The following is a 15,721-nucleotide window of genomic DNA, read 5'->3' as shown; positions in this document are numbered from 1 at the left end:
AGAGAGAGAGAGAGAGAGAGCGTCTAACTGGTAAAGTCACAATTGACTTCCTTATTGCTGCCATCCAATAATAGTGAGCGAGGCCAGTGTTCTGCTACATGACCCCCACCTTACTGAACTATAACTGAAAGAGAAAGTAAAAACCTCCATTATTTTGCTTATCGTTCACTTGCAGCTCAGACATGCTGCTTCCTATTAACTGACCGTCTAAAAAAAGACTTGTCGATTATTTAGGACGATATAAAGATACATTTAGTGCCGAGAAGTTCATCTGAGTTCACGAGGAGAGAAAAAAAATGTCTCGCGGTTCAAATGCAGGTTTCGACCGACACATCACCATATTTTCACCGGAGGGCCGCCTCTACCAAGTCGGTAAGAGAGACATTTTCTCTGGTGTTTTAGTGCTAGAGCATGGATATGCTACTGCAAAAGAGAAATCTACAACCACTATCACCTGACAGATAGACTTAATACAATAAGCAACAACAAACAATAAAGTCTACTGCAATATCGTGTAACATTAGCTAAAGTGGCTATAGCTGTCTGGTGGAGTGCAGTAGAATCCAAATTTGCACTAAAGTCTTCCTTTTTTTAACGTAGCTTAAACCTGTAGCAAGTAGCCTAATTTTTTTAAATAGTCTACACTTCGCCATTTTTAAGTAAAATATTAACTCTGGATATGATTTCATACGTTAAGTAGACAATGTTAAATTCGGTTATGCTCATTAGCCTACTTGTAGCTTAGTGTAAATAGCATAGAGGTAGCTAAGTAGCCGAGAAACTGGTGGGCTGCTTTGTTCCTCAAATGTAGCTTGCATCTTCATATAGGCCTATCTTGTAGTGATGTGCTTTTTTTTTATCCAATTCTGCACTGTTACATTAAAAACCTTTTATTATTTTTATTTTTTATTTTGTACTGTCTGTATGTCACATATGCTGTTATGCAGAGTATGCCTTCAAAGCCGTATCCCAGAGTGGGCTGACGTCGGTGGGGATCCGGGGGACAGACAGCGTTGTGGTGCTCACACAAAAGAAAATACCTGTAAGATATTACACACACACACACACACACACACACACACACACACGCACGCACGCACGCACGTGGATGATGATCTGTTCTAGCGCTTAAGTTTTTAGTGAAGCCTCAAAGGAGTCGTGATGCAGCTTTTTGCTGACTTGACAATCAAATACAGCATATGAACAAGATACTGCCATGAAAATGCCAGTTCTCACATTACAAAAGACTTTTATTTTAAAAGACAAAAAAAAATAAAAGCTGTATTTTGTCCATCCCCTGTCAATTTCAATATCTAATTGTAATCAGGGATAAATGAGCCTATGGAGTCATATCTGATCATAATGTGTGATTGTTGATATTTTCACATGCACAGTGATACATTGATATGTGTCAGCCCAGTAACATTTTGTGAGTTGGATGTGACTCTCTGGCCTTTCCGTGACTGCAGGACAAGCTAGTGGACTCTTCCACTGTGACCAACATGTTCAAACTAACCCCTCGCATTGGCTGTGTGATGACTGGGAACGGTGGTATGTATTCAGCATACACACACAACTCATCATTGTTTAAGTAACTGTGATACTTTGATATAAGGACCATGAACAAATGTGTAAAGGATTAAGATGACTTTTGTTTTATTTCACATCAGAAAGCCTGGCTTTTTCAGTTTCTCTACATACAGATACTAAATAACTGTTAGAAAATAGTGTAATATACTATTTATGGGCAGAATGGGTTATTAGTCTTGGTGACATTCTTGTTTGTTTACTGTAATTACATTTTTGTCTGGACAATCTGATTAATTTAATAATGTTAAAAAGCGACACTGTCCCCCCTATTCTTTCTTGTGCAGCGGACAGTCGCTCGCAGGTTCACCGGGCACGAGTGGAAGCAGGTGAATGGAAATACAAGTTTGGTTATGACATCATGGCAGATGTGTTGTGTCGCAGGTTGGCCGATATCTCCCAGGTCTACACACAAAACGCCGAAATGAGGCCTCTTGGCTGCTGTGAGTGGGGTTATTGATTTCTGCCTCTTGGTTTTCATTTCTTTGTTCATACTGTTCTTCATCAACAACTCACTCTGTTATTATGTTTTAGAAACTTGCAAGGGACCATTGAAAATGACAAAACATACAGTAAATTCACATAATATAGGTGGCATCTTCCACCCACCTTCTATCTTCCTCCCTCTCTCTCCTTCCTCTGCTCTCTGCAGGTATGATCATGGTGGCTATAGACCCCCAGCAGGGTCCTGTCCTGTATAAATGTGACCCCGCAGGCTACTACTGTGGCTTCAGAGCCACAGCAGTCGGAGCCAAACAAACTGAGGCCAATAGCTACCTGGAGAAGAAACTGAAGAAAAAGCCTGAACTGACTCACGACAGGACAGTACAGGTAGAGTGAAACTGAGTGACAGAAAATAACATTGAGAAAGGCTTCTATGTGTTTGAGCTAATCACTTTACTCACCTAACTTTCTTTCTTTCCAGTTGGCTATAACATGTCTGTCCTCTGTCCTGTCCTCGGACTTCAAGGCCACTGAGCTGGAGATTGGCGTGGTCACCAAGGAAAAACCTAAGTTCAGGTAACTTCAGTCAGGCCTAGTGTAAATGTATTTAAGATTTGATAATTTTTTGTTATTCTAATAGTTGTATGATGAATTTACAATGATGATATTGAATGTCATGACATTTTCTATGCAAAAGGTTCACAGGTCACCTTTACTGTAACATCATAGTGTTCTGCAAAAAAGCTTTTCTGGCCATTATTCAACACCATAACTCAGAAACAGAAGGGGAGATTGTGACTATATTTCACATGTGGTAGGATACTCAATTGGTGACACTAATCTTGGGTGCCCACCTTGAAACTATGGTGTTTAATCTTCTGTGCTGCCGGGTTGAAGATGTGTGTGAAGCATCCACGTTTTGCCCAACAATACACTTACCTTTTTATTAAATTGCTTCAAAGTCTTTACCACATTATATGAGTCTGGACAGACATGGATGTGTAACTTGGTTGGTGGAGGCATACAACCGCAAGGCATTCTAGTTGTTGTTTTGATTTGATTTTTTTAAAGTAAGGTTTCTTGGAGTTATTATATGCCTTACATCACTCATTGTTCAGTCATTAGTCATTGTTTTATTCCTCCTTCCTCTGGTTATTATTCCAAATTTCATTTGTCTTCCCTTCTCACCTTTGTTTTCCCTCCTGTAGGATGCTGTCAGAGGCAGAGATAGAAGCCCACCTGGTTGCCATAGCAGAACGGGAGTAAAGGTGCCATCACAAACTTCATCATAGCATTTCATTTTCAGTGTGCTTGATTTAGCCCAATTTAGCAATACTGTTAGCAACATTCTGAAAACAAAAGTACACATTTGTGTGTCCAGGAGGGTTAATCATGCACACCTGAAGTAGAAAGTTATTAAAGAGAAAGGTTTGATTTAGTGTTTCACCAGACAGTTGTATTGGGCTTTTAAAGGGAAAAATCAATATACACCAATAACACAATGTTTAAATTGTGGCACACGAAACCATCGGTAGTGGACAACACAAGCAACACATTCCGAATCCATACTTTGCACCATATGTCTATTTGAAATACTGAATTTATTTTTTATGACCTTAGCTGGTTTTGTTTGGATGTGTACAGAATATTTGTCATACAGCTTATTTAATACTATATAAGCCTTGTTGTCATCTCCACACTTGTAAAGTTGCAATAAAAACATCCATCCTTCATTGTTAAACCCTTTCAAACAACTGTTATAATAAAACAGACTAGAAAAGAAGACTAGAAACACTGTCCTGTTTTTCTTTAAATCAAATAGTTAAGGAAGTATATCAACCTTTATCACTAAAATGAATAGATAGTTCAGGTTTCTTTCCCAAATTTTGTCAAATATCCTAAACAAACAAAATGCCCCTTGTTAAACAACAGATGGCATCAGTGAGGTGATAACGTTACCTGAGGTTGACTGGTAGAAGGTCAGTTTACTGATCTAGCGGGAAAAGACAGGACTGAATCCACATCTTATTCCAACAAATAATATTGTGTTCACACCCTGAAGAAGGCTGCTTTGTGCCGATACGCGTGGGTTGCTGCCCAGCTCTAATAGAAGATTTCGATACGAAATAGCCATCTAAATAAAGGCATTTTATAATAATTTTCACAAGAAGAGTGCCTTGGATGCTTTCTTCAAAGCTTTTGTTCCCTTTTCCAAAGAGCACCTTTGTAATTTGTTTTGAACTTCTGAGCACTCCAGACTATTTGCTTCCGAAATAATATTGTGCATTTGGATATGAGTCACTGAGCTAAGCACTGGTATTTACACAGGGATAAATAAAAAATACTTTTGTAGGAAGTGAGATGAGGGAGTAGGGGTGGGAAAGAAAATAGAAAGTCGTATGTATGGTGATTTTGTTTTTGCGACGATTTTTTAAATTGATTGTTTTCCCTAGAATTGATATTTTTTATTTATTTATTTTGACCAATAATTCACCTAAATATTTTCTGTTTATACGGTATTCATTTCCAGCAAAATAGATTGAATACAGAAAATAAATGTTATGTACTTCTTTACAAATGAAATAAATGTCAGACTGACTGACATGTGATGTGCATTCTTCTTAGAAAACAATTAGTTTTTAGAGATGTCTCATTTTTTTTCTCTAGAAGTGGATTATTTAACTTTTGTTTTTGTTAAAGGAAAGGAAAATTACAATACTTCTAAAATCGCACTAAATGAAAATTGTAATACAACTCTAATCAGCACTTATGTATTGTGAAAGAATCGAATCGGGTCAAAGGCAGCCCCAGCCCTATTTGGGAGTATCAAAAATGCCAGCATGTTTAGTTATTTTAGTAGTAGATTGATAGTAAAAGTAGTAGTACAATATTAAAATAGCTGTTTTTAATGATTTATATCATACAGAATTGCATGGCATGTTCACATTGCTGGCTCCCCAGTGCTGTTAATCATACATTTCTTCCACTGAACTGTAATTATCCTGTGCTACTTCATATGACCACTAGATGGCAATGTTGTGTCTGCATCTAACTCCCTCTGAGTATTTCAGAACAGAATTCAGTGTTTCTCTGGGTGTACTTTTCTATTTGGGGAAACCTATTTAAACAATTATACCTCACAGTCTGTGGAGAGAGAGTGTGTGTGTGTGTGTGTGTGTGTGTGTGTGTGTGTGTGTGTGTGTGTGTGTGTGTGTGTGTGTGTGTGTGTGTGTGTGTGTGTGTGTGTGTCAGACAGCCAATCCGTGCATGTCATCTTGTTATGTCCTGTTCAATAAATGTAGGAGCATTTCTGAAACACGAACATATACAATGACAGAGAACAGCAACTTGAGTCTGATTTTACTTTACTTAAAACATTAGAAGGTAACACAAGTAAAATGCTATGGACTTACAGAATTTGATTACTTTTACAGGGTTGACACATCATCAAAAATAAACTTTATTGCAAATGTACACAATATTATTACAATATTATGTATTAAACACCAACAAAATCGTTTCCATTTTTACTTACTTGCAAGGCTTTGGGTAAGACATTATGTGAATAAGAGTTATAACATACAGCCTTTCTATTTATTTGTGATAGTGGAGAGTTGCCCAGAATACAGTGCCTTAGTGTTGACCTAAACAATTACTGTATACTAACAGTATCTGTGTGAGATACACACAATAGAGATACACATTGTAAGTCTAAATTTCAGATAGATCATCATTTTAAAAGGAACGAACAGTATTCCATGGTCAATAATAGAGCTGGGCAATATATTGATATTATATCGATATCGTTATATGAGACTGGATATCGTCTTAGATTTTGGATATTGTAATATCGTGATATGGCATAATTGTTGTCTTTTCCTGGTTTTAATGGCTGGATTACAGTAGAGTGATGTAATTGTTTGAATTTACCGTACGGTTCTAGCTTTTCTATTATTTGCCTTAACCCACTTAGTTATTATATACACATTAATGATGATTATTGAGTAAATATTTTTTGTAAGCACCAATTGTCAACCCTACAATATCGGCGATATTGAGGTATTTGGTCAACAATATCGTGATATTAGATTTTTTCCATATCGCCCAGCTCTAGTCAATAACACACAAAAAAGAGACTAATCAGTCACAGTTACTCACTAAAACTCACTTCTTGGGCAGAGAGGAGGAATAGTTAAATAGTGGATGCTCAGTTTGTTTGCAGATACAATTAGGATTTAGGCTGAGAGGCTCGTGTCAGTGATTCTCAGTGAGAGCAACAAAAAGCCTTGCTAGTCTCTTTAAAGCTAGGAGTGTGAGACGGTTCTAAGTTACATTGATAGGCCTCTTAACTTAATTCTTCTCTGTGTCCACTTTACCGTACAGGCCCAGACAAAGTGTTGCACTGCAGCTTAAAGCCAATAAGAGATACATGACTATGAATCAAATACATGTACTTTTCACAGTATATTTGGTGAAAGAAAAATGACTTAAAAGGCCTTTGAGGTTGATGTAGTAACTGTTGACTTGAAGGTGCACGTCTCATGTTGGTCTCTTCATTCTCATGTCTGGCACTGCATGCACATGATAACCTGGGGGAACACAGAAAAGAGAACCACCGTTAAGAGCAGCAGGCATCCCCATTGCATGAGTGCAGAAAAAGTCACATGGAAGAGAGAGTTCAAACTGTCGTCCAGTTGTTTACTGTAATCATGCGAGCAATCAGTACACCATGTCAACATGTCACAGGGATCAAACTGGTGGGCATGAAGTTGTACGTACTGTATGTTGTCCATACCAGCTAGATTATTCATACAGGTCATGGAATTGGAGCACGAGGGTGCTTAAACCTGCAATAACTGACTTTTTGGCCACGGCAGAAACAGGTTGTGAACACAACATTGACGTATCGTCATCTTTAATGTTTATGCGGTGAAGGTGAACCAAAACAGCTAAACAAAGAGCTGAAACTCACTTTAAAGCTCCGTAAAGCTGCAGATTCAGATGCTACTGTTGTCTATATGTCCGTCAATTGATACATTGTTAATTTACAAATATTGGTTATATTCTAGTTCTTATTTTCTAGGCTTTGGCTTCTGACATTAATACATTTTTTTTCATATTTTAACATTCTGTTCATTGCGCCTACTCCATCTGCTTCATGGCTGAGCTTTTCCTCCTCTACTACACCCCTACATTTATATCACTTCTCTTCTCCCAACCATGTTATCCCCCAAATCCCAATCGTCCACTACCTCAGCCACCTTAGCCTTTCAATTCCTGCTCCTCTACCTGGTTGCCGCACCTTGATCTCTACCCCAACCTGTTCACCTCCTTGTCACCCAAAGTCCTCAGACTCCTACTCCTCCACACCACATTCTCCTTCCTCTCTGCCATCACCCCCTTCCTCCCTCCCCTGATATGAAATGCTGACCCTGTGGCTGGTGTCTCCTGGTACTGGGACTGCCTGCCAAGCTGAATGGGCCCAGGGCATCGGGTAGCCAGGCTGTGTGTGTGTGTGTGTGTGTGTGTGTGTGTGTGTGTGTGTGTGTGTGTGTGTGTGTGTGTGTGTGTGTGTGTGTGTGTGTGTGTGTGTGTGTGTGTGTTGGGTCACGGCGTGGGGATTAGGTGTGTGTGAGTGATTGAGGGTGACAGCGGCCCAAGCATTAGGGGCCCTGTGGCAGATTCGTTGGACTGTTTTAGACACACTAAGCTGGATTTACCAGCCGCAGTGTGTCAGCAGTGATGCAGCCTGCCTGGACCTCAATACACACACACACACACACACACACACACACACACAAATACACACAACTGCAAGCACACACACTCGCTGACCCTACCTATCTACCTGCAACCAGTCTGACGTCCCATCAACCCTTACTCTCTGTGTTTTTCTTCTATCCATCCCTTACTGATAACAGTTAAAAATGTCTTCCTGCTGTTACATTTCAAATTCCCTTTAGTTTGTTTCAATCTTTTCACACTACAGTAAATATGCTGAGGAACATGGGCTCTAAGCATCACCCCGCACCCAAAACAAACATAAGGGCCTAGTCAGCGAACATTTGCACATCATCCAGTTCATTTTAAAAGAATGACTACAAACAGTATATTACCTGAAAAGCAACAAAGTAAATTGGAGCACCACTAGCTTTTTTGTGAACTTTAATTAGTTTTTTTTACCGTCAAAAGGTCTGAACATTGTAGGCCTTGAAAGAGTTGCTCACATTGTAGAGTCCACAATGAAGAACGCTATCCTTCTAGCAAATACTGTTTACATGTAATTAAATACTGGACTGGCAAAGTAAAGATTGTGGTGCAAAAGCCTTGTGATGTAGCAGTTAATTGTGATCGTGGTTGAATAGACGGTGTAACTGTGTGTTAGCGAGCTACGTTCTAATACTAATATGCTTATCTACAGTGAAGTTGCATGCTGGGTGTACTGCTGTGTGGTCACTTAACACAGGGGGGTATATGAGGCCACTGTGGCCCTTCATGTCTGCACACACATGTATTGATGCTTGATTGTGTGTTTCTTTGTGTGACTTGTGCACACCTTTGTCCATGTGTGTGTTTGTGCACACACCAGTGTGTGTGTGTTGTGTGTGTGTGTGTGTGTGTGTGTGTGTGTGTGTGTGGTCTGTGTGTGCTCCCAGATCTCTGTTACAGCCTGTCCATTGTGAAGGAGAGTGTTGAGCAAGATCCTGACCCACAGGCGGGTACTAATCAGACGCATTCCTTGGGATTAAATGGCCAATTAACAATAAGAGAGCCATTGTAGCCCTGTCTCCTTGTGCGTCACAGTTAAAAGGTTTTGTGTGTATGCATGTCGCAGTGAGCACGTGTGACTCTAATTGTGTGTGCGAGGAGGTGCTTTTGTGTGTGCAAGGTGCTATTTGTCATTCAAAAAGCACTTTTTGTGATTTTCTACCAGCATGTTGTACAGCTCCTGCACTGCTCTGGTTTTAAATTCACATGCACGCTATAGCTTCATAAAGAAAGATTACATTTAAAATGTGTGCAGTTTAAAACAGACTTGTGCGATGGATAGAGTGAGAGATGGTGCATTATGGGTCCTGCATGCCAAATAGTAGCTGCAAGTCACAAGATGCATGTGTGCGTGCGTTTGAGTGTTCTTAATGATGCATGTTAATCCAGGGGTTTGTTCAGGCACCATTGGTGAGTCCACCTGGCCTCATTTTCAAAGTAATGCAAACCAAATAATTAATATTCTATGGTATCCATTGGTGTATGTGTGCTGCTGTGCATGTGGTGTGTCTATTATGTGTAAGCATAAATGTGTACTTACCTAGTGTGTTTAATAACCATGCATGTGTGTGTCTGTATGGTGCGTATATGCATCAGTGTGGCACGTGTCGGAGTGTGGCAGAGGATTAGTGAGGCTCAGGGCCTGTTGCTCCATTTCCATGATTGCTACTGTCTACTGCCATATGGGGTGGTGGGGGTGCAGGTGGGGGCGGGTGGTGGTGTGGAGGAGAAGGGGGGCGGGTACAAGCTACTGTACCACGCTATACACACACACACACACACACACACACACAACACACACAGACACCTCACACACACACACACACACACACACACACACACACACACACACACACACACAAACACACACACACACACACACTCCATGAGGGAATTCATATGAAGCCACGCATAAATGCACATGAGCTTTGTTTTAACAAGTTTAAGACTGTGTGTGTGTGTGTGTGTGTGTGTGTGTGTGTGTGTGTGTGTGTGTGTGTGTGTGTGTGTGTGTGTGTGTGTGTGTGTGTGAGTGTGTGTGTGTGAGAGAGAGAGTGTGAATGTGTGTGTGTGAGTGTGAGTGTGTGTGTGTGTGTGTCTTCCATACATTTGCCCCTGCCAAAATGCTTAATAACCTCTTTCTATACACACCTAATGTCTGATTTTTTAAAATTGTTATTAACACTAAATAAATGAAGTGAAGTAAGTATAAAAATCTCTATTTCTCTTTACTTTTAAATCAGTGGTTTTGACTGGAGTTACAACCTGATAAAATCATAACGATTTTTTTATGAATTCTAATAACATATAATTAGAATTATAAGTTTATAATAATTTACCTGTTAAGAAAAGCTGCCTCATAGAACCGGTTAGTGGTTTAAGAATATGTAGTTATTGCTAGCATTTAAAATTAAGAGTAGTGGAGCTGCATTTTTATTACAGCAAATAATTGTATGCAACCTCTTTCATAGAGGTATTATGTACAGAAACATTGATACACTCCAATTATTAGAGTAAAACATTTCCACATGGTTTGATAACAGTCTGGTTGTACAAATGCAACTGAAATTGCTCATCTTATCTAATTACTAATTAATAAGTGTATGACTATGAGGGCATGAACAGGTGTTGACTTGTTAAAACCCCAGACAGTGGTCAAGGAGGGGGCTAAATGATGACAGTGAACACACAGACACACACACACACACACACACACACACACACACACACACACACACACACACACACACCACCTGCTGCTGTCTGCAGTGGATTAGAGCTCTGGGTACTCTCAGAAGACAGCAGGACATACACATACACGCAGCAGGGGGTCCACTGTCTGTGAAATTGATCAAGATGCTGAGGCCAGACATTATTTACAGATGAACTCATGGTCATAGACACTATGCATGCGCCAAGGACTGCTGCTTAATTTGATCCAATAACAGAGAAAGACTTTTTTTTAAACTGAATCTTCACAACCATCCAGTTCTAGGCTGGTTAACACGTCTCAACTGGGGAAATAACTACTGACTAGACTGTTCTTACAACAATCACTAAAACAATCGCCCCCCCTGGGAGCCATGTTACCCTGTCTGAGTGTAAGCCTTCAAGTGATGGGACCAACCACAGTTTGTGGCCAGTTTGCTGGTAATTTATTACAGCCACAAAGCTGCATGTTCCTACTGCAGACCTTAAGTTTGTCTTTACTCTGAGATGAAAAAAGCTGGAAGTGTGTTCAAAAAACATAAAAATAAGTTATCCGATGAATTTTGTTAAACACTGGCATGGGTTTGGAGTAAATTATGTAAAAGCATAAATGTAAAATAGCACCATAAATAAATATTCCATAATTCTAAAAACTTTGTTACATTCATTACAACTACTTCCACTGTCAGTATATGGAGGATAACTGGTAGAACATGATATTGAGTAATTTTGTGCAAATCTATGCAGTGGACCTAGGTCAAAATTGTTTGTACATATAAAACATATAAATAATACAGTAGAATTATAAACATATCAATATTTTTGGTCTGTAATGTGCACAACACTTTTGTGAAATTAAATTACATGAAATTAAGCAGCTAATGTGTAAATACTGAACAACATAAACGTACGTTATTGAGCTTTTGATGTAGTTAAGTGTGAGTAAATTAAACAGACTCTACTGTTCTCTGTCTATGCAATTTCCTGTAGGTTACATATGCACTCATTATGAATGCACACTTGTACTCTTATAGTTCATCATTATATAAGCGACCACAGCCTGAGTTTATCCTTAGCCTCGACACATGATAGACTGCTGACAAACCAAGTCCTACTAAATGGACACACACACACACACACACGCATGCTGCTGCACAAAGTATACATACACTAATGGCATGTAATGGCAGTCTAACAGCAGGGCTACTTAATGGAAACTTTATGCAGTATGGAACCATCTCATATGGCCCATTGTGTTAGATGGAAGAGGAGTGTTGTGCAGAGAGACACATGGTCTGGTCTGGACTCACGCAGAGTAATCCTCACATCACTTTAATGAGGAGTTACCAAACACACTCTGACCTCAATGCATACACACACACACACACACACACACACACACACACATTTTTTTAATGTTTTAACTATATTACTATACAGTATAGTCAGTTGCAGTAATATCATAAATACCTATTTAAAACAATGAAACTCAATGAAAATCAAACTCAGTTGTAAAATGACTATCAGCCATCAGCCTATCAGTAACTAAATCTAAAACAATAAAAGCAGAACAAAATTCACAGCAAGACCCTCAGAAAACTAGGTCTGCCCCAACGCCCCTCCCATACCCCCCCTTCCCATCTGCCTCTCTGTCGCTCCCTCTCTCGCTCTCTCTCTCTATTCATCTATATTCTTCCACTTATTTCTATCATCATGTTCCTCTTCTCTTCCTTCCTTCCACCCCATCCACAACTTCCCAGTAACAATTTTGACCTAGTTCCTCTACAGCAAGCACCACATGACTTTCTCCTGGTCTGCCTCTCACTCAGTCTGCCTCTCCATCACACACACACACACACACACACACACACACACACACCACTGTGGCCCTCTCTGTCAGCGCCACTCCTTCCCGTCCCATAATGCTCCGTTACCTTATCAATAGTGATCGATGCAGCCACAGAACTGAAGGTCCTGCTCTCTGTCCCTGTGCAGCGAGCGCTCTGTTCTCTCCATTCACCCTTCCTCTGTCAATCTGGCCACAAACCCCTCTTTCCTCCCTTTATCCCGAGGTAAGATACTTACTTTTCAGATAAAGCATATTATGATAAATCGGCTGAACTCTGTGCGTGTGTGTATGTGTGAGAGTGTGTAACTGTCACACACACACACACACACACACACACACACACACACACACACACACACACACACACACACAATAAGCACACAGTGTGCACACAGACAAAAATACAGTGTGTGTATCGAACAACATGATGTCAGAGGTACTTACAGTAACCTGTAACAGCTGCAAGTGTGTTTATATAATGCATATGTGTGTGTGTGTGTGTGTGTGTGTGTGTGTGTGTGTGTGTGTGTGTGTGTGTGTGTGTGTGTGTGTGTGTGTGGGTGTGTTCACGTTTTGGGTCTTTTTGGACGTGATGGTTTTAAGTTTATTAATCATTCAGTAATGGAGACACAAACACAAATGATTAGGAGCCTTTTTCTCTTTTTATGTTTTCATCATCAGCGGCATCATACACAGAAACAGCAGATTTGAATCAAATGCACTTAACAAAGACTGGTTTACCAGGGAGGATTCTGGGAAAACTTCATTTTTTTCTGTAAAACTAAATTGAAACAAAAAAGCTAGGCCTTAGTTTCTGTTAATAAAAAGGGCCCAGAAGGCTTCATAAGAATGATGATTATGTTGAAGTCTGAGTAAAATTTCGTTTCAATTTCAATTTGAAGTCCTTTTTCATTTTTGATCTGTTGAAGTGATTGTACAGTTGATTTAATACAATTCAGTATTACACAAGTAGGCTGACCACACTGAGGACAACTATGTGCTTCCTTTTTTACTTTAATTGTCTTAAAAATGTTTGCTCTCTGGCTCTTACTGTAGTCACTGAATGACGCATGATACATGTTTGCTAATGAAATGGGATGAGAGAAACGGAGCATATGGGCAAATGTTCTCTAACAAAGTATGACGGAAGTTTGGGTCAACAAGGGGAATAAATGAGTTTGGAGAAAATGAAAACTAAATGAAAATACAATGGCTGTGTTTGCCTTTGGGACGTGGATGCGTGCTTGAGAGCAAAATTAGATGTTTATGAAATGCTGTGTGGGTCTGTGTTTGTGTGTGTGTGTGTGTGTGTGTGTGTGTGTGTGTGTGTGTGTGTGTAGGAGTATAGATTAGATGTACTAAGCCTCTTATGTGCTGCTTGTCCTTAATTTGTGTCTGCTCTGGGTCCTAGTGCGTCCAAACTACCAGCAGTCCTTCAGCACAGACATTTCCACACTAACAACTCCAAAGATCACGTTATGCAATAAAAAAGGCTACATAGTCGTGATTTTAAAGTGAATTACTTATCTTAGGCCATGCGTTAATATAATTATGCATATGTCCATATAAAAAAATAAGATTAAACTACTCTAACTATATCAAAAACAATGACTGAAATTATTAAAACTAGACAATGAACATCATTTATTTACAAATTGTTGCTGGTAACTTTTTTTTTGATAGTTTCGTTGTACCAAAGATTTCACAACCTTATGGACAAATCAGTGTGTGTCTATGATATCTCAGGAACTTACTGACTTTGCTTATTCTACTTGGTAGAGTGTAACTACAGTATCACTATGGGAATTTAGAGTGCACAGTGGGCCTAACCCAAAATCTATTATTAGGCTACTGTAATCACTTTCATTGCAGTAACTCAAAAACAACATTCATATTCTATTTTTTATCGATATTTTACAATGGAACAATAATTTTATAGCCATATAGAGAGCCAGAGATAAATGTATCGTGTTTTATTGGCATGCACAAACGTCACGGTTGAAGGCCTCTTGTATCTATCCATTGCATTTAAATCAAAATAGCATAAAACTATTAACATAGGCCTACTAAAGTGCGTAAATACGTAGGCCTATGTTGAAATATGCAGAATATTTCTCAAATTCAATATAAAATGCAACAGAAGATTCTGAGGGAAGCAGGTGCGCGATGTGTGCGCGTGCACAGCAGTGCTGTGCGCAGTGTCGCGCGCTCTGAGGCATATCTGAGGTCTTTTTTTCCCTCTCTCTTTCTGTCAGTTGGAGGTCTCGAGACATTCTTATTGTCCCCACAGTTAGGCTAGCTCGAGTAGGCCTATTTGTCCTGCGGGCGGCTAGTTTAGTTCAAGCTGCCCGAGCAGCAACAACAAAAGACAACAAACAAACAAACAAACAAACAAAGCGTAGGCCTACCTGATGTGAGCAGCAGGTGAGGCATCCACTGGAGACTAAAGGTATCCTGACGTTCACAGACACAGGCCGAACGGCTACACACACACTCACCTCAGCAGGTGAAGACATATTATTCGAGATTTAGAAACGTTCAAACACGCCCGTAAAGTCTCTCTGTCGCTCTGTGTGTGTCTTTATATCTCCGCTTTGGCTTTACAGAGCTAGATAAACCCCTTATACAGTTTGGGCTGTAGCTACATGGGTCTGTGTGTGTGTGTGTGTGTGTGTGTGTGTGTGTGTGTGTGTGTGTGTGTGTGTGTGTGTGTGTTGTGTGCGCGCGTGCGTGTGTGGATTTTAAACTATAAGAAATCCGATTCAATTAACAATCGCAGAGAATCGGCTTTGGACACTGTGAAATTGTCTCGCAGCAGAGGATGGCACAGGACAAACAGAGACACGAGACATGACGCAGTAGCCTAGGCTACAGTTCGACAAAAAAAGAGGCCTCTGTTGTGTAGAAATAAAAAAACAATGCAATAATATTAGGGCCTAGCCTACCTTTAGTTACAACTATCCTCAGCTCTGACGCATGTACCGGTTTTTAATAGGCCTACTTGACATAGCCCTATGTGTGACTATAGAGCTGTAAGGCTATACAGAATATTTGAATATAAAGCATTATAGAACGTGTAGGCTAGCAAATAAAACCTATTAGGCATATGTCCTCTAACCTTAAATTATTTCAGTAGGCCCTACACATAATTCAGTTATTTATTTTAAGTTACACTATTAATGTTCCCGTGGAACACATTATCCTCCTATAACTTGGTGTTATATTATTATTATTATTATTATTATTGTTATTGTTATTATAAATCTATGATAGGCCTATAGGTCTATACATTCCTAAAATAATATTAATGTAGGCCTAGGTCTACCAATCAATTATGCAAATCAACCAGTCACATGATACGGC

General features: G+C 39.6%; 1 protein-coding gene across 1 annotated transcript; it reads left to right on the top strand.

The window, feature by feature from the left end:
• The first annotated feature begins 39 nt into the window (after window positions 1–39).
• psma6l (proteasome 20S subunit alpha 6, like) lies at window positions 40–3,823 on the top strand. Its single transcript, XM_039779183.1, has 7 exons — window positions 40–372; window positions 948–1,042; window positions 1,470–1,551; window positions 1,875–2,030; window positions 2,240–2,418; window positions 2,513–2,607; window positions 3,240–3,823. The coding sequence occupies exons 1-7, from the start codon at window positions 297–299 to the stop codon at window positions 3,295–3,297; spliced, it is 741 nt and encodes a 246-aa protein (XP_039635117.1). The 5' UTR covers window positions 40–296; the 3' UTR covers window positions 3,298–3,823.
• Window positions 3,824–15,721: the final 11,898 nt, after the last annotated feature.

This window comes from Perca fluviatilis, chromosome 2, assembly GCF_010015445.1.
Source record: "Perca fluviatilis chromosome 2, GENO_Pfluv_1.0, whole genome shotgun sequence".
Taxonomy (NCBI): Eukaryota; Metazoa; Chordata; class Actinopteri; order Perciformes; family Percidae; genus Perca; species Perca fluviatilis.
The sequence above is the reverse complement of the archived record's forward strand: the minus strand, read 5'-3'. Positions and strand labels throughout refer to the sequence as shown.